Here is a 19,353-nt window from a genome sequence, read left to right as displayed (position 1 = left end):
AGTGGAACAGGCACCATATATGTTTTATAAGCAGCGCTATCTTTGCTTTTTTTTTTTTTTTTTAAAGAAAAAAGCTATGCATCTGGGAGGCAAGAGGGTGCTGTAGAGACCAAGCTCCTCTCCAGGGTGTTAGATAACCAGCTCGAGGCGTCTGCTGCTGGTGGAACTGCACTCCCCGTCCTTATTTTAGAGAAGAAAAAGAATGCTATAGTCACACCAGAGAAAACACTGTTGGAAACTGAATGCACAACCAAGATTATTGCCATCGTGTGCAATTAACTTGCAACTGGTTTAGAACTGGTCTGCATCTGGTCTGTAACCAGCATGAATTCAGTCTGTAACCAGTTTGCAACCAGTCTGTAACCCGCCTGCAACCAGTCTGTAACCCGTCTGCAACCAGTCTGTAACCGGTCTGTAACCAGTCTGTAACCAGCCTACATCCAGTCTGCATCCAGTCTGTAACCGGTATGCATCCAGTCTGTAACCAGCCTGTAACCAGTCTGTAACCGGTCTGTAAGCAGCCTGCATCCAGTCTGCATCCAGTTTGTAACCGGTATGCATCCAGTCTGTAACCAGTCTGTAACCGGTCTGTAACCAGTCTGTAACCAGTCTGTAACCAGTCTGTAACCGGTCTGTAACCAGTCTGTAACCGGTCTGTAACCGGTCTGTAAGCAGCCTACATCCAGTCTGCATCCAGTCTGTAACCGGTATGCATCCAGTCTGTAACCAGCCTGTAACCGGTCTGTAACCGGTCTGTAAGCAGCCTGCATCCAGTCTGCATCCAGTCTGTAACCGGTATGCATCCAGTCTGTATCCGGTCTGCATCCAGTCTGTAACCGGTCTGTAACCGGCCTGTAACCAGTCTGTAACCAGTCTGTAACCGGTCTGTAACCAGTCTGTAACCGGTCTGTAACCAGTCTGTAACCGGCCTGTAACCAGTCTGTAACCAGTCTGTAACCGGTCTGTAACCAGTCTGTAACCAGTCTGTAACCAGTCTGTATCCGGTCTGCATCCAGTCTGTAACCGGTCTGTAACCAGCCTGCATCCAGTCTGTAACCGGTCTGCATCCAGTCTGTAACCGGTCTGTAACCAGCCTGCATCCAGTCTGTAACCACTCTGTAACGGGTAAATTACACACATTCTGTTTGTGATGAATTAAATAAATTCATCTGTTGCTGTCGACATAAACAGAAATACACATTAGCTGCTAACATTCAGAACCTCACTGATCTGAAAGAAATTTCTCCACAAATCGTTTCAAAAACATGGCAGACGAGCTCATTGGATGGACGCACATCGACTGTAATCTGTTATGAAATTAGACGGCAGTTATTTGGAAACCTTTGCAGATCTGTCTGCGAGCGAGCTCACCCAGAGGTGGAGGGTGTTGCACCATCATCTCAGCCTAAGAAAATACGAGCAGTCAGTGAGTGAATGGAAACAAATTCAATGCAATGACAGGAAACCACCGATGGGTCGGTCTATTTTTACTTTGTGTGTCAGAGAGAAGTGGGGGGAGACACCTCAGAGGTCACCTGCAGAGGTAGTGGAGCATGATGATAGGCTGACACACACACAGACACACACACGCGCACACACACACACACAGACACAAAGACTGCTCTTTCACACTTGCAGCCACTTCACACATGCACAGACAGTGAAACACAAACACGACATGCTGTGACCTCGGTGTGTGTGTGTGTCTGTGTGTGTGTGTGTGTGTGTGTCTCTGTGTGTGTGTCTGTGTGTGTGTGTCTACTGAAGCATCTGAATGTTTTTTATTCTTTTACACTTTTAGATTTGTGTATCGATTTTCTGCCGTTAAAGCAGAGCTCAGAGAAAACAAACCATGCAAACTGTCTGTGATCCAACAGGAAGAGTCACTGTTTTGATATCAGAGTGGCCGACATCGCTTCAATTTATATAAACAGTGTTAAAAAATTCAACCACGTGTGTCGGGTCTCAGTTGGTCGTACAGACGTCAAACAGTAAGTAAATGATGTTTGTTTGTTTTTTTAAACACAAGCACGTTTTTCTTTTTACTGATGAATCGTTAAGGTTTGTGTTTCTGCTCGTCTCTCAACATAAGGTGATCTAACAAGCTGTGACACACGCGTGCTGATCTGACGTGTAACACGGGCAAAAGGCTCGATCAGGATCTGCTGCACTTTCCAGTATTTGGCCCAAACCATCGTCCAGCAAACTCCTCGACTACAGGAGTGGCGTTTGTCATTAACAAATGAGTATTTGTCCGTTTGCAAAGTTACTAAACCACAAAAGCTCAGACAGCAGACGGTCTGACGTCTTCAGAAAAGACTGACAAATGAAATCTGTGTTTTTTTCCATGTTCATTCAGAAGTTTGGAATTTTAAGGAAACAATAAAAATAAATGACAGTTTTGGACTGTAGTCGGGTTTTCACATGATGTACATGTTATTTATTCTCTGTGCTTGTTTGCTGCATTAGTCCTGTTTTTGTTGGAGCATCAAACATCTGCAGATGAGACTCTTTTTTTGTTTCCTTTGCAGAGTTAAAACCATTTTGTCTGTGCTGAGCTGATGGAGACATGATGGAGGACTGCTCTGAGATCAGCTACTAAAATACTTATTATTTTTCTGTCAGTTTAATCTAATAAATGGATCATTTACGCAGGTCTGGAGGGACAAACACAGGTCATGAGCTTCCTGGATCTCTGAATATGAGGCCGCTCAGGTGTCAGTCAGGTGGAGGTGTAAATTCAAAGAGGAGAAGATCAGGTTTGACTTTAACTGAAATGTGGTTTGTTAGTTTGATGTTTGGTTGTCTCTTGCCTCCACCCCGACCTCCTCTGTGCATCTCTTTACCTGCTGTTGCTTCAGACACTTTGGACCAAACAAATCAAACGAGGAGACAAATACGTCCAAGAAAAAAAACATAAATGTGCTGCAAGAGCTCCTCATTTCCAAGTTTCAGCTTATTTTTAAAAAAACATGAACCGCGTATTTAAAATGAAAAAATGAATCAAAGTGCAGAGTTTCAGTCCTGACAGCACTTGGATATATTCCTGCACAAACATCTTACTTTATTTAAACCAACGAAAAAGTCGATCGTCCTTATCGGACCATTTTATTATTTTTCATGGAAACGTCTGTGACGGTGCGCCCTCTGCTGGCTGCGCGTGTCCCTGCAGACTATAATGGTGTGTTTTCACAGCGATATCAGGGATGAGGCTGCTCTCTGCTAACAAGCCCCGCTCCGCCGCCCCCTCCCTCCCTTTGTGCCGACGGCTAAATCAGCACTGTTGCATCCTTCAAAACAGCACAGCGGGAGGAGAGCGGCCAAAACGGGGTGTGCAGGAACTCTTTAATTTGTTATGGGGCTGACGGGGAGCGATATCAATGATTCAACTATCTTATCTGGCCCTGTGATACGCATCGTGTAAATACATTCTCACTCTCTCCTCCTCTCTCCTTCACCCTCTCAGTCTCTTCAGCACTTTGCTGTTATCATGGCGATCGATGTCGAGGTGATTATTATTCCTGCAGCACAGCCCACACGTAAACACATGCTGACCTCACTCATCAAGTGCTGCAGAAACACACACACACACACAGTGAGAGGTTGGGAGGTGGGCTGCTGATAACCTGCAGTTACAAGGTTAATGTGTGGTAGTACACATGCTCCGTGTCACACAGGAACATTAGTGCTCAGCCGCCTCGCACTTCATCATCTGGCGAGCAGAAGAACGCGCTCGACTCGATTCACGGGCGTCCGCAGAGAGCCGACAGACACACCTGGATGCAAATACGAGCACAGACCGCTCAGCTTTGTGTGTTCGTCTTTGTTAGAGACACAAAGCTGACAGCTACGACAACAAGCTGCAGCCACAGCTCATAATAATCCCTCCATCCTTGATCTGAAACAAGCTGTGTTAGCTCCGCCCCTTTCAGACAGCCTTCTTCTGATTGGCTGCCTGAACTACATGTGGGTGTGTCGTCTCCACTGAAGATGGACTACTAAAAGCTGCAAGCCACTTTACAACCCGCTCCTGAGCGTGCTGATTTAATCAGCATGAACAGCTCCAGGTGCTCACAGGTAACGGTGACTGTAGAGAGCTCCTCACTGTGGGTCAGGACTCCAGTTTTTCCTTTAATTCGTCCACAGACTGGAGACAGCAGAGCAACTAATCTCACTAATCGTGAATGAATTTGATTCGTGGAGCAGTTCTGGCTTTGGGTGGACAACGTAACATCTGATTCCCCTGAAGCCTCGTTTCATTGCCAGGCCTTTATTGACTTATGCATTAGAAGAGTCCATATGCTAATTAACTGCAGCCGAGTGCCGTGTTTCCACTCCGCTGCCTGTAGTGTCGCAGGTTTCTAACTCACATCAGCAAAGCCTCTGATGTAACTGTGAAAAAATATTATTTCATAACGTTGGAATCTGATAAAGACCCGCAGGCCACGACCGATGAGTGTTTAAACAGCAGTTAAAGGTTCGAAATATTACGGTTCTTTTTAGATAAAGGCACATTTATTTTTATGTACAATTACCTAAAAGTGATCAAAAATATTACAAAATACTCTTTTAATTGTTCATCATACATCACTTTTGTCCTGGTGGCAGATTCTTACCTGATTCATATGTAGTTTAATATTATATTTCAGTATATTTGTAATTAAACGCAGTCATTGTCTTTGTCTTGGAAATACTTTCTTTGAAGATAAAACACAATTTCAATTTGAAAGAAAAGACAATGTGTAATAAAAAAAGTGAGGTCAGAGGTCAAATGTGACATATATTTAATCTGTATGTTACTTTCTATATGCTATGCTAACGCTAAGCTAGCCAAGAGCTGAGCGTGTGCAGACTGCAGCCAGAGCCTGAACATCAACAGGTGACAGAATCACCATGACGACCGCTTTGAAGTGTCTGTGCTGGTTTCATCTTTGACTAACAGCCCCAACACCGATCACAACAGAGCAGAAATATCTCCAACATGCACAAACATTCGACCTCAGCATGAATGAAGAGATGGCGGTGACTCTGACGCCAATGAGAACCCACCGAGAATCAGGAAGTGACATCGATATTGGACTCCCATCAGCACCGCTACAGAGTTCGATCAGAATTTATTCAAAACTTTTTCAGCAGTCGAGTTTTCAGACAGAAAACGGGATAAATGGTTTGCGACTGATACGATATCCAGACGGATACTCCGGACACTCGGCTAACCTGATGTATGACAGTTTTTAGCCTTGCTAGCATAATTAGCTCCCTACTCAAAATGATGACAAGTACATTAAAGCATATGATGGTTTGAGCAGAGCAAAAGCCTGCACTGCAAACAAGTCGGTTTAAAATGAAAGAAGAATCAAAATGCATACACAGAAAATAACTATTTTTACCGCCCGGCGAGCGAGCTGGCTCGGTGGAGGTTTGTGTTCGCGGAGGGCCTTTTAACTCGATATCCAATAACGACTAACGACTCAGTCATTAATCGCATTTACGACGCTGCTCGTTTCCAACGGTTACACGAACTTTTCATCTGCTCACAGCATGAGGAGATGATGTGAACCTGCTCTGAAGCTGTAACATGACGACTTTAGCACACACGTGTTTCCTGATGCTGAGGCAGTCGTGACTCCCTCAGCATGATGAGTAACATTAAACGCACAGCTCTGTGTAGTGCATTCAGATGTCTGCATGTAATGACATGCAAACACCCAGTAAAACCAGTAAGCCCAGAGTTTAACGTACACGACTCATTTCTGTCAGATTTGCACAGACGGCAGCTCCTTTTAATCAGGTGCAAAGAAAAAAGCAGAGCATTAATGCTGACGGGCAAATGAGAGTAAAAAACCCGTCAGTGACACCTCAGCTCAGCGGCTGCTGTGGGACTTATTCCATCAGATTCAGCGATCAACGCCGTGAAAAAGTGAAGTCTGCACGACACCTAAATAAAGCACCTAAAGCGTCTCTCGGGCGGCGGCGCTCACCTCATGGTGCGGAGATCCCAGCCTCGTATGGCCGTGTCGTTGGCTGTGGCGAGCTGGCTGCAGTTGTGGTGGGGGCTCCACTTGCCGGAGGTGAACTTCAGCTGACCTTTACCCTCGAGGGTGGCGGTGCTGGAGACCTGCGGAGGGACGGGGGCGCCTTCGTTAGCGGGTACGAGAATTCATCCGTACGTGTGTGACAGGTCGAGCCGGAGCAGTTCATTAAATCAGCATAATGAGGCTTTATTAGGAGTCATTTTCTCTGCAGGCCGCTCTCAAAACTACAATCGCTCGCTAACAACTGTAGTAATATTTGGGGTATTAGTGGCACGCCAGCTGCCTGCATCACGCCGGCGTGTACGCTCCTGCAAACACACCTCAACTCGTGCTGTAGGCGTGACACTGATTCACTATTCGTTTAAAGACTCTAATAATAATCATTTCACAGTATCACAGACACGATCACACACAAGAGGGACTGTCAAAATAAAACAGGAAGTGACTAACACAGAGATGAGACTAAGACATATGACCAGTGTTGGTCAAGTTACTTGAAAAAAGTAATCAGTAACTAATTACTGATTACTTCCCCAAAAAAGTAATCCTGTTACTTTACTGATTACTTATTTTTAAAAGTAATTAGTTACTTAGTTACTTTTTAAAAACACGATTGGTGATAGGTGATAAAATGATAGATCTTTCAGCCCAATTCTACTTTTTCTACATAATCATCATACAAAATGTAATCAAATGGAAAAGTCTCTTTTTAAAACTTGTTTTATTAGTTTTAATCTTTTAACTTTATGCATCAAGCAAACATTTAATTATCTGCAACATTCTCTGACTGGAAGAAATTAGTTTAACATTTAAACCTATTTTCTGCACATTCCAGCACATAAAATAAAATATTTTGTGTGTTTACACTCAGTCTTTAAAATAGATGCAAGTAAAACACAGCAGAAAATAAATAAAGTCAAAGACTAGCGGTCCTGTTGCTCTATTTTCACCTGTAAAGCAGGAGTGGGGCAGGCGGAGGGTTACCCTGGTGCAGGTGTGCAGCGGTCAGTGGAAGAATCCGCGAGTTTCTCTGTGAGTTTCCCATTACGTCGTAGCTACTCGGTGCTTGCTCGGAAGTTTAGGGTTTTTTCGCTGTAAAAAGAAGTTTTCTTCCCACGCACAACGGACACTAATGTTTTTGTCACTTTTTATGGAATCAAACTCAAAGTAAGGTCAGTACTTCCACGCTTTAAACGCTGCACGCTCATACTCTCTCTGCACTCGATATATGATCCATTGTTGATCTGCACACAGCTGTTGTCACAAACGTCGCACTCGCTTACGTCACTGTCATGAGACATTCTCGCAAAAAATCACGGTTTTAGTAACGCAGTAACGCAGCGTTCCTACGGGAAAGTAACGGTAATCTAATTACCGTTTTTGCAATAGTAATCCCTTACTTTACTCGTTACTTGAAAAAAGTAATCGGATTACAGCGTTACAAGTAACGCGTTACTGCCCATCTCTGCATATGACCTTGACAAAACAACAGTGGAGACAAACACAAACGGCTGACTGTACACAGAAGACACAGAGACGAGTTTGGACACGAAGCAGAACCAACATCAAACAGGAAAACTAGAAAATAAAAGTGATAAAACTCCAGAAGTCCACAGGCGTCAATCTGGGCTTTGATATGTTGCTTTGTGATTCGAGCTTACGTTATTGCCCCCAGAACAACAAACACACTGAAAGAATCAGAAGAATCCCCTCCTGTTTCCCATCCCCTGATTCCTGGCGTATGTATTTATAGTGTGTGTTACCTCGTCCTCGTTGCTGGTTTGTCTGTGTTATTTGGTGTTTTCGTGTCTGTGAATCTCCTGCCATCATCCTGTGAACTCTCCCTGCAAGTTGCTTTCTCTCGTGTTCAGGTTTGGTGTTTAGGTTTTAGTTTTCCCAGTGTAGTTTATGTCTAAGTTCGGTTTCTCGCCACACTCTCCTTTTGTTTGTTATCACTCGAGTTTTGTGTCAATAAGCTTCACTGCATATCCGCATGTTGGGTCCTTTGTTTGCCCCGGCAACCCGTGACACAAAGCTTCTTTCCAAAAACAGCTGGATGTCGACCTCGTCTTTCAAATAACAAACACGCGTCTTTTCCAAAACTCTCTCCAGCTCCAGGAATTAGCATTTAAAAGCTGTTTGCTATAAATCGTCAGACATTGAAAAGCCTGATTCTTTCTCCCATCGTTGTTTCGCCTCCTCTGCATCGTCCTTGGTCAAAGTGATGCTACGATACGGTTTATGACTAATCTTTTGGTCCTAACAGAGTCACGTACATCAGTGATGTTCTGCCGCGTCCAGATCCTTAAACCTCTTTCAGAAATATAAAAGTCTGAGCTCCTTCCACCATCCTGCATATGGAGTAAGGTTGGACAAACTTATCGACCGTTGACGACAGACTGAGCCGTTCACCGAATGTTTTTGCAAGAGGGACTTTGTCCGTCAGTAAGTTAGCTTCAACCAACATTATTAGAAACAATAATAGGTCTGTTTTAAAGCACGCTCTTGCAGCTGCGAACACATGCACCCTCCTCAGAGTGCGCTGGCTGAAAAGCTTTTCCACAGCTTGCTGAGCTGCATTCAGCTGCAGGATGGCTCCGCCCATCAAAAAGTCACCTGTGTGAATATATCGCCCAACCTTAATATGGAACAGGTACCAAGTCCACAGCTGTCTTATAGCGCTGGTGCAGAGCCAGGGTGATTTGAGCAGATCTGTCCAGATGTTTAAAGAAGATGAATCTATTGTCTGGATATCTCAAGTATTTTTCTTAACCCTTTAAGACCGACCATAGAACCAAGTCCGCCAGAGCTTATATTATATGTTTACATGCTGTGGAGCCATTTTTGGGAGCATTTCAAGTTGCTATACATCAATACAACCATCACAGCCCAAATTTTAATAATATGTCTGCATTAAGTGCATAGTAATTACAGTGGGGCAAAAAAGTATTTAGTCAGCCACCGATTGTGCAAGTTCCCCCACTTAAAATGATGACAGAGGTCAGTAATTTGCACCAGAGGTACACTTCAACTGTGAGAGACAGAATGTGAAAAAAAAATCCATGAATTCACATGGTAGGATTTGTAAAGAATTTATTCGTAAATCAGGGTGGAAAATAAGTATTTAGTCACCTCAAACAAGGAAAATCCCTGGCTCTCACAGACCTGTAACGTCTTCTGTAAGAAGCTTTTCTGTCCCCCACTCGTTACCTGTATGAATGGCACCTGTTTGACCTCATCATCTGTATAAAAGACACCTGTCCACAGCCTCAACCAGTCAGACTCCAAACTCCGCCATGGCCAAGACCAAAGAGCTTTCGAAGGACACCAGGAAAAGAATTGTAGACCTGCACCAGACTGGGAAGAGTGAATCTACAATAGGCAAGCAGCTTGGTGTGAAAAATCAACTGTGGGAGCAATCATCAGAAAATGGAAGACATACAAGACCACTGATAATCTCCCTCGATCTGGGGCTCCACGCAAGATCTCATCCCGTGGGGTCAAAATGATCATGAGAACGGTGAGCAAAGATCCCAGAACCACACGGGGGGACCTGGTGAATGACCTGCAGAGAGCTGGGACCAAAGTAACAAAGGTCACCATCAGTAACACACTACAACGGCAGGGAATCAAATCCCGCAGTGCCAGACGTGTTCCGCTGCTGAAGCCAGTGCATGTCCAGGCCCGTCTGAAGTTTGCCAGAGAGCACATGGATGATACAGCAGAGGATTGGGAGAATGTCATGTGGTCAGATGAAACCAAAGTAGAACTTTTTGGTATAAACTCAACTCGTCGTGTTTGGAGGAAGAAGAATACTGAGTTGCATCCCAAGAACACCATACCTACTGTGAAGCATGGGGGTGGAAACATCATGCTATGGGGCTGTTTTTCTGCCAAGGGGACAGGACGACTGATCCGTGTTAAGGACAGAATGAATGGGGCCAAGTATCGTGAGATTTTGAGCCAAAACCTCCTTCCATCAGTGAGAACTTTGAAGATGAAACGAGGCTGGGTCTTCCAACATGACAATGATCCAAAACACACCGCCCGGGCAACAAAGGAGTGGCTCCGTAAGAAGCATTTGAAAGTCCTGGAGTGGCCTAGCCAGTCTCCAGACCTCAACCCCATAGAAAATCTGTGGCGGGAGTTGAAAGTCCGTGTTGCTCGGCGACAGCCCCAAAACATCACTGCTCTTGAGAAGATCTGCATGGAGGAATGGGCCAAAATACCAGCTACTGTGTGTGCAAACCTGGTAAAGACCTATAGTAACGTTTGACCTCTGTTATTGCCAACAAAGGTTATGTTACAAAGTATTGAGTTGTATTTTTGTTATTGACCAAATACTTATTTTCCACCCTGATTTACGAATAAATTCTTTACAAATCCTACCATGTGAATTCATGGATTTATTTTTCACATTCTGTCTCTCACAGTTGAAGTGTACCTCTGGTGCAAATTACTGACCTCTGTCATCATTTTAAGTGGGGGAACTTGCACAATCGGTGGCTGACTAAATACTTTTTTGCCCCACTGTACATAAATTGCAAAAAAGTGCAATAAACTACAAACAAATTGAAAATTGTTTTTGTTTTTTAACATATATTTCTAGTTAGAGAAATTTAAGAGGCTTATCCCTCAAAACTGTAAATACAAAAAAGTTGCACAAAATAGTTTCCCACCACAGGAAATTTATTTTGAGTGTCTTCATAGTTTCATTTTTGAAATACACCAAATTTTATATACTGCAGGAAAAACAAAAATAAATATTATAATGCAAATTTGCAAAAAGCAGCATATGCATCAAAATAAACTATTTCCAGCAGTGCAATATGAGTCCTAAGCATCCCAGAAACCACACAGAAAGTCATAAAGTCAAACATAACTTTTAAAAACACCAGTATAGGCTCATGAGGCCCTGATGGTAAAAAAACTACATTTCCACGAAAATGACGTCACTTCCGGTTTCGGGCAGGTCATGGCGGACATGCGATAGTTCGCGCTGATGGACGTAGGAAGTGTTACAAACAGCTGATCGGATCAGCAAAGCGTGTTTCTGGAATATTATGTTTTTGTTGCTGCAAGTGCTTTTTATGCAGTTTTTGCAAAGTTATATGTGGAAGGAAACTGTGACCGAGGACAAGCTGATGGCATAAGATGTAAGTACAACTCCTCCGGTTTATTGTGCTAGCTTAAGTGGTTGCAGAGCTACCGGGATTTAAAAATAGTTACGCAAAACAGAGCGTTGATTTGAATCTGAACGTCCAGAAACCGTCGCCGGCACGTCAAGAGCACGCTAAAGCTTGGGCAAAGCTGCGGCGATCAGCAGAGTAACGCTGATTAGCTCGGACGCTGCTCTCGATAGCGCGGCTCACCCATCAGTGTAATATTTAAGACTGATAGCTGCTGAAAGCCAAATCAAAGGGCTTTAAAGACTGCAATTGATTGCAGTGTCTTTGGTTTTTAACATAAACACATTAAAGTGACAAAATGTCAGCGGAGCCCAGACGGAGAGGAGCTCAGCTGAAAGGCGGCAGGTTAAACTGCAGCCGGCGACGTATATTTATCAAACCTGCTGCACATACTTCACACGGCAACAATGAAGGTGAAATGAATCAAAGTCAAAATACTTCAAGGACTCTGAATTATAAAGCGTATCACTTCATCGGCTACTTTAAAAATGGAATCCAATTAATTCAGCGGGCCGCTTTGGAAATGATTATCTTTCCTTTAAACTGCGATGCATCCAACAATTCAAACAGCAGCTCTGCACCGCTTCATTTTTCTCTGCTCTATCTGCAGGTTTCATCCTCACCCCCTCCACCACCCCTGCCTGTTGGAGCAAGGATCATCGATCGGCCCGTCACCGCACAGCGCCGCGGTACACTCTCATTATTTCAGCTAGAGAGGACAGACAGAGGGAGGCAGAGCGAGGGAGGCCGGCTGAGCGGGGAGGTTTGAAGGAAGGAGACCAAAGTAGGCAGAAGGGGAGAAGAAAGGGAGGAAATCTAAAGACAGGAGCTGAGGAGGAGGAGGAGGGGAGGAAGAGAACAAAGAGGAGACGAGCGAGGAGACGAGCGAGGCCTTGAAAAATATTTCCACGACTATTTCATGAACGTCCACTCGTAAACCTCGGCTTCTCAGTCTATGAAAAATATCATTTACACGTCATTTGTAACGTGTCCACGCCGCAGCCGCGTCCACGCCGCAGCCGCGTCCACGCCGCAGCCGCGTCCACGCCGCATCCACGCCGCAGCCGTGTCCACGCCAAATCCTCAGCCTCAAAAAGGAAAAGCTGGACACCGCCATCGTGACATCACTCGCCTTATGTCAGAGGCACCGGAAACAGACTGCAGATAAAACAGACACGCCTACAGTGACGTCATGCTGTAGGTGCTCAACGTTAGCATTTTGACCGACAACACTGATCATCGCCTCACCTGTCAGTGGGCGGGACCTGTCGCAGAGCAGGTGAACATTTTGTCCTCAGAGTTTATGTCTGAAGCAACGTGAGGTGTCGTGAGGATTTGGCTGTGTGGGGCTCAGCATCCATCAAAGACGGCGGCGAGTCACGGCGGCGGGGCGCCTAGGCTGGCGCGTGTGCAGATGAGCTGAAAAGGTTCGTGCTGATTCTGATGGAAAGGTGTCAGGACACACTTACCTGGAGAACACCTGTCACCAGGATGCACTATTGGAAGAAGGCGAGCTGACGGGGGCAGTGTGATGCTTTGGTTGATGTTCTCCTGGGAAACTCTGGGTCCTTCAGTCCACGTGGACGTTTGACATGTAGCAAATACCGAAGCGTACCTGCAGACCACGCCCTCACACGGACACGGTGCTCCCTGATGACACTCTGCCATAAAGCAGACATGTTTCAGGTGTTGACTTGGTCTCCAGTGGAGCATCTGTGGGATGTGCTGATAAAGTGATGGGTGTATATCCAGCTGTGTCACACAGACACCTGCTAATCAATAACATCCACATAAAATCACTCAAACTGGAGCACAGCGTCTGGGAGGGTCTGTTAGTACAGTGACCTCACAGCAGCCATATTACTGGTCAGATGATGTCATCACAAACGCTCCGAAAGGCTCCAGCAGCACAAACACAGCGCTGAGTTTTTTTAGCGCTTGGCTTTCACAACAACGCAGCGTCGGAGGACGTGTTGCCAGCGCTCTTTAAACAAGCATAAAATAAAGTCTCCTTCTTCCTGCGAAACGATTCCTCTCCCAAATGTGCAGACAGACTCTGAGCTCTTCAAAGAGCAGACGCGCTCCCCAACTCGAGGCTCTGGAAACCCGTCCAGCAGCAGCAGCACAGCCGGGGCGCCGTGCATCCCAGGTTCCCAGCTTTATTAGCACACTAACCAAATTAGGGGCCCTAACAAGGCAGCACACACAACACTGGGGGACGCATTCATTTAGGACGCAAGCGGCACTAATGCAGAGCTATCTGTCAAAGCGGCGCGCAGCCGTGCCTCCTCTGCACGCCGAGAGAGCGTTAGTGTGCGTTTGTGGAGCAGATGTGCAGGACAAGGTGTGTGTGTGTCAGCCAAGATGTTTTCACTCAGTCCCACCAGCCGGGCTCATGATGAGCCACACACACACACACACACACACACACACACACACACACACACAGTAATCTAGCACAGGCCCTGGAGACAGACATGAACGCTGCAGCTGGACATGCTGGAGATGAACACGCCACCATGTGACAGAGGAAGGAGGAATCCCTCTCTCCTCATCGGGCTCCTTTCCCGATCGCTGGTTCCATATTTGATTATTGTGTTTCTACTTCAGTTCCAGGTGACTTTAGGTGGATTAGTTCCCTTTAGTGTTCCCTTTAGTGTTCCTTTAGTGTTCCCTTAGTGTTCCCTTAGTGTTCCCTTTAGTGTTCTCTTAGTGTTCCCTTTAGTGTTCCCTTTGTGTTCCCTTAGTGTTCCCTTTAGTGTTCTCTTAGTGTTCCCTTTAGTGTTCCCTTTAGTGTTCCCTTAGTGTTCCCTTTAGTGTTCCTTTAGTGTTCCCTTTGTGTTCCCTTAGTGTTCCCTTTAGTGTTCTCTTAGTGTTCCCTTTAGTGTTCCCTTTAGTGTTCTCTTAGTGTTCCCTTTAGTGTTCCCTTTAGTGTTCCCTTTAGTGTTCCCTTTGTGTTCCCTTAGTGTTCCCTTTAGTGTTCTCTTAGTGTTCCCTTTAGTGTTCCCTTTAGTGTTCCCTTAGTGTTCCCTTTAGTGTTCCCTTTAGTGTTCCCTTTGTGTTCCCTTAGTGTTCCCTTTAGTGTTCTCTTAGTGTTCCCTTTAGTGTTCCCTTTAGTGTTCCCTTAGTGTTCCCTTTAGTGTTCCCTTAGTGTTCCCTTTAGTGTTCCCTTTTGTGTTCCCTTAGTGTTCCCTTTAGTGTTCTCTTTAGTGTTCCCTTTAGTGTTCCCTTTAGTGTTCCCTTTAGTGTTCCCTTTTGTGTTCCCTTTTGTGTTACCTTTTGTGTTACCTTTTGTGTTCCCTTTAGTGTTCTCTTAGTGTTCCCTTTAGTGTTCTCTTAGTGTTCCCTTAGTGTTCCCTTTAGTGTTCCCTTTTGTGTTACCTTTAGTGTTCCCTTAGTGTTCCCTTTAGTGTTCTCTTTAGTGTTCCCTTTAGTGTTCCCTTTAGTGTTCCCTTTTGTGTTCCCTTTAGTGTTCCCTTTAGTGTTCCCTTTTGTGTTCCCTTTTGTGTTACCTTTTGTGTTCCCTTTAGTGTTCTCTTAGTGTTCCCTTTAGTGTTCCCTTAGTGTTCCCTTTAGTGTTCCCTTTTGTGTTCCCTTTTGTGTTACCTTTAGTGTTCTCTTAGTGTTCCCTTTAGTGTTCTCTTAGTGTTCCCTTTAGTGTTCCCTTTAGTGTTCCCTTTAGTGTTCTCTTAGTGTTCCCTTTAGTGTTCCCTTAGTGTTCCCTTTAGTGTTCTCTTAGTGTTCCCTTTAGTGTTCCCTTAGTGTTCCCTTTAGTGTTCCCTTTAGTGTTCCCTTAGTGTTCCCTTTAGTGTTCCCTTAGTGTTCCCTTTAGTGTTCCCTTTAGTGTTCCCTTTAGTGTTCCCTTAGGTGTTACCTTTAGTGTTCCCTTAGTGTTCCCTTTAGTGTTCCCTTTAGTGTTCCCTTTAGTGTTCTCTCAGTGTTCCCTTTAGTGTTCCCTTAGTGTTCCCTTTAGTGTTCCCTTAGTGTTCCCTTTAGTGTTCCCTTAGTGTTCCCTTTAGTGTTCCCTTAGGTGTTACCTTTAGTGTTCCCTTAGTGTTCCCTTTAGTGTTCCCTTAGTGTTCCCTTTAGTGTTCCCTTCCTCCTCTGTTTAGTTGTGTCGGGTTGTAAATGTATGTGTAGTTAACTTCCTGTTTTATTTTGATAGTCTTTGGTCTCTTGTGCTTTGAGATTGCTTCCTTGTTCCTGCTCTGTATCCTCCCGTCTGCCTCTCATCATCATCATCATCTTATGGACACCTCAGTTGTCTCCTTGCCCTCCCTCGTGTCCTCCCTCTAGGTCGTGGTGTTCCGTGTTTTCCGACTGTTGAAACTTCCTGTCTGTGAAACACAAAGATGCAAACTCTACGCTGAACGTGTGGAATCTGTGCCGCCCTTCATTTTTGATGTACAGGGAGCATCTTCCACTTATAGAGCATTAAACATTGACTTGACCTGGTCTTGACCTCCAGACCTGGGAAACTGAGGTAGCCTGCAGATACGAACTTCCCCCCGGGACAGCATCCTGCAGGAGTCTGCACAGACACGTCGTGTCCTCCTGCGACGTGTCTGTGGAGGCCATCGGTAATCGGTGAGGATGATTTGAAGCATTTCTAACCTGATGGTAAATGGACCGGTTCTTATATAGCGCTTTTCTACTCTGTCTGAGCACCAAACTTTATACAACTAATTCATTCACCCAATCATTCACACAAGCACTTCTAAGCTTAAGTGCTGAGTATCTAACATTCATACACATTCACTCTCCGATGGATGCATCAGAGAGCAACATGGGGTTAGTATCTTGCCCAACGATATTTGGCATGCAGACTGGAGCAGCCTGGGATCGATTGTGGCTGATCTGCTCTGCCACCTGAGCTACAGCCACCACACACACACACACACACACTCACACACACACACACACACACACACACACACACGATAATGACGTGAAACGTCCCGTCAAATCAAACACACTCACCTGCCACTTTATTAGGTACACCTGCTCAGCTTCTCGTCAACTCAAACATCTAATCAGCCAATCATAGGACAGAAACTCATGCTGAAGATGACCTGTTGCTCCTCTGCCCGGAGACCTGTCCCTGCGTCTGATTGGTCAGGTGTTGCTGGTGAACGCAGCTCAACTGATAAACCCTGGAACGACTTCTCCAACAGTGCAGCTCGTGAATGACCACACACACACACACACACACACACACACACACACACACACACACACACGCACACACGCACACACACACACACGCACACACACACACAGGTGTGTGTGACCTGGCTGGCCTTTATGTGAATTACTAAACGAGTGCATGAATCACTAATGACTCATCTAGAATCATCGCTCTGGATGGAACAACACACTCATGAAAGCCGGGGCCGACCCACGCCGCCGCTCTATTACTTCTTCCGCGCGCCCGACGCACGCCATTATTTCCAGGCTTTAAACACATAATGGGCCTTTTGAGGGCAAAGCTGGCAGGTTGGAAGACTGAGAGCTTACAGTGAAGAGCCTCTTCACCCTGCAGGAAGGACGGGACTGCCGACGAATTGATCGAAAGCGTCCACGCACGATTCAGCCACTCACTCGACGCTTTATTTTTACTGCAGTGAAAGTCTCGAGCGTGAGGCGTCTGCAGCGTAACAGGGATCCTGGTCTGAAGTGGGTTCTCCCAGTTTGCACTGGTAGAACCAGAAGAGTCCAGGACTTCAAAGAGCTCTTAACTCCGCCCCTCGTGCTTCACCACATCCGTGAATCTTCCTTCATCATGTTTTCTCCAACACAGCCCGTCTGACTGTGAGCATCGGCAGCTCGTCCACCTCTGCAGGCTCTCCTCACTGTAAACGCTTCTCTGATGAGTTCATGGACTTCAGGTCAAAGTTTTAAATGTCAGAATGACGGATTATCTGAGGCATGGAAGAAATATCTGAGTAAACTGTACATGAGACCTGTGCAGTCCTCTAACCTCTAACCTGCACGAGCTAACGGTCACTGCAGTGCATCACAGAAACAGACGCCATCACAGGGCAGGAAGAAGACGCCGAAAATGGATCCAGGAGGAGGTCTGAGACGATCCACCCAGAGCACGCGGCCGGTCACTAATCTGCTGCTGCCTGGTTTGGATTACCGGCTGTGGAAAAGTCCTGATCCCCAGTGTCACGTCCACGCTGAGTGGATTCTCTTATGAAGGTTTCAGAGCTGCAGGACGTTGCACCGCGACCGCGGTGGGTAAATGAATAAACGAGGGGATAAAGTTTATGCAACAATTCTGATTTCATCGTTTGTTAACACAAAACAACGACTGACTAAAGCGTCGTTAACGAGAGTCGGTCTTAGTGAAGCGGCAGAGCGGCGTCCGCGCGCGTTTCGAGAGCGAGACGCCGGGCTTCACGCGTGGTGTGTAATGTTCCTCACACATACATCAGGTTGTGTACTGCAGCGCCTGTAAGTGAAACTTAATGTATAACTGCAGCAGCTCCACTTCAGTGAACTGTGAAAGGAGATGGAACGATTTCCCTCGTACGTATTAAACAAGACTATTACTGTCACAGCAGGAGCAGCTTGACCAGAATAATATTAAAGCTGTGTGTGTGTGTGTGTGTGTGTGTGTGTGTGTGTGTGTGTGTGTGTGTGAGCGGCAGGATGAATAGTGGACGCTGTGCTGTTGTCGCACACAGGGAGGATGTGTGCGTCTGATAACACCAGGACGATATGGCAGTTATCAAATAATGAGTTAGCTATTGTGCGATACGGCGTGCGTGCCTCTGGTTTACAGTTTCCTCACCGCGGCCTGTGTGGAGCTCTCCTGCAGGTCCCAGAGCAGCGCATGGTTATCAGCCAATGAAATCACGCGCTTGCCGTCCCCCATGGGCTCCCACAGCACGCTGTACATACACAAAAGACACACAAACACAGAAGCACAGGGCCACGGTCAAATCGAGCGCAAACATGCTGCAGGGGGCGGGGTCTGTGACATCTGCAGCGATGGTCACACAGCTGTGCTCTGCTTGTTTAAAGAAGATGAATGTGTTTCAAGATCATTTGTAGTAAAAAAAATTAATAAGAAATCAGTTAAAATAATTCTGCATGAGTTAAGCATTGACCTCGAAACCTGCAGTCCCTCTAGTGTCCAGCAGGGGCAGCAGGGAGTCAGTCCTCACAGACTCTCATGTTAAAACTTTAGAGCAGAAACAAACATGTTTACAGCCTGATGCACAAACTCTTTGGATCTGTAGATCATTTCCTCTTTCACAACAGCTGTTTAAGGCTTAAATCTTGCATTATTAGGGGCGTGGCCTCTTTGACCGACAGCTGCATGGCGACACAGGCGGCTGTCGGTTGCCATTGGATGTTGGTTGGTCTTTTGTTTTATGCTGCCCTCCTTTTTACTCACAGTTAGTCATTTGTGTTTGAGTTCTTTCTCCTTTTCCCCGACCGCCTGACTCACCTTTATTGTTCCCACCTGTGTCTCGATTGCTAACTGACCCTCTGTGCACAACCAGAGTCTGTTTACTTCCTGTGCCCATCACGTGTTTCTCTTCTTCTTATCTTTGTCACCATCTGAGCATTCGGATCAATAACGCGGCTGCTGTGAGTTTACCTGCACCATCCATGAAGTGTCAGCTCATATTAGCACCTATCTCTGGCGATGAAACCTCAAACATGCTATTGTTGGTGTGATGACATCACAGTGGTTGCTTGTTGCTTCCAGCAAACAAAACCAACTTCAGGTTCTTTGAATCTGCGTTTAATGGTGTCAGGAGTTTAGAGGAGCAGAGCAGAACCATCAGCGGTGATTTTCTGTGTAGCAGAGCTGCGACACGCCTCACTCCTCCGTGCCATGGAGCCCTGTTGTTGTCTAAACTATTGAAAACCCATCAGTGAGTCATTCTGTTGCACTGGGCTGCACGCTCCTTTGTTAACATAAGCTCGCTGTAGTTTATTTTGAGCCAAATCCACACACGCTGCTGCCACCAATACTCACCGGAGCGCCAAACTGGTATTGACCCACCCATTTACAGAAAAACCAAACACACCGAACAGAAACAAAAGAAAAATAATACCTTTAAAAAATGCCAAATCCTTTAATCCGCCTGTCGGGTACAAACAACCGG

The 19,353-nt window shown here is 45.7% G+C and overlaps 1 protein-coding gene across 1 annotated transcript in view; it reads right to left on the bottom strand.

The window, feature by feature from the left end:
* Window positions 1-19,353, bottom strand: part of eipr1 (EARP complex and GARP complex interacting protein 1) — a 51,042-nt gene that overhangs the window by 14,388 nt on the left and 17,301 nt on the right. Inside the window, exons 5-6 of the mRNA XM_085142386.1 lie at window positions 18,024-18,123; window positions 5,982-6,118 (exon numbers count right to left, since the gene is read on the bottom strand). Coding sequence (XP_084998512.1) covers window positions 5,982-6,118; window positions 18,024-18,123 — 237 coding nt within the window. The remainder of the gene's footprint in view (window positions 1-5,981; window positions 6,119-18,023; window positions 18,124-19,353) is intronic.

Source organism: Neolamprologus multifasciatus, chromosome 19 (assembly GCF_963576455.1).
Source record: "Neolamprologus multifasciatus chromosome 19, fNeoMul1.2, whole genome shotgun sequence".
In the NCBI taxonomy this organism is placed as follows: domain Eukaryota; kingdom Metazoa; phylum Chordata; class Actinopteri; order Cichliformes; family Cichlidae; genus Neolamprologus; species Neolamprologus multifasciatus.
The sequence above is the reverse complement of the archived record's forward strand: the minus strand, read 5'-3'. Positions and strand labels throughout refer to the sequence as shown.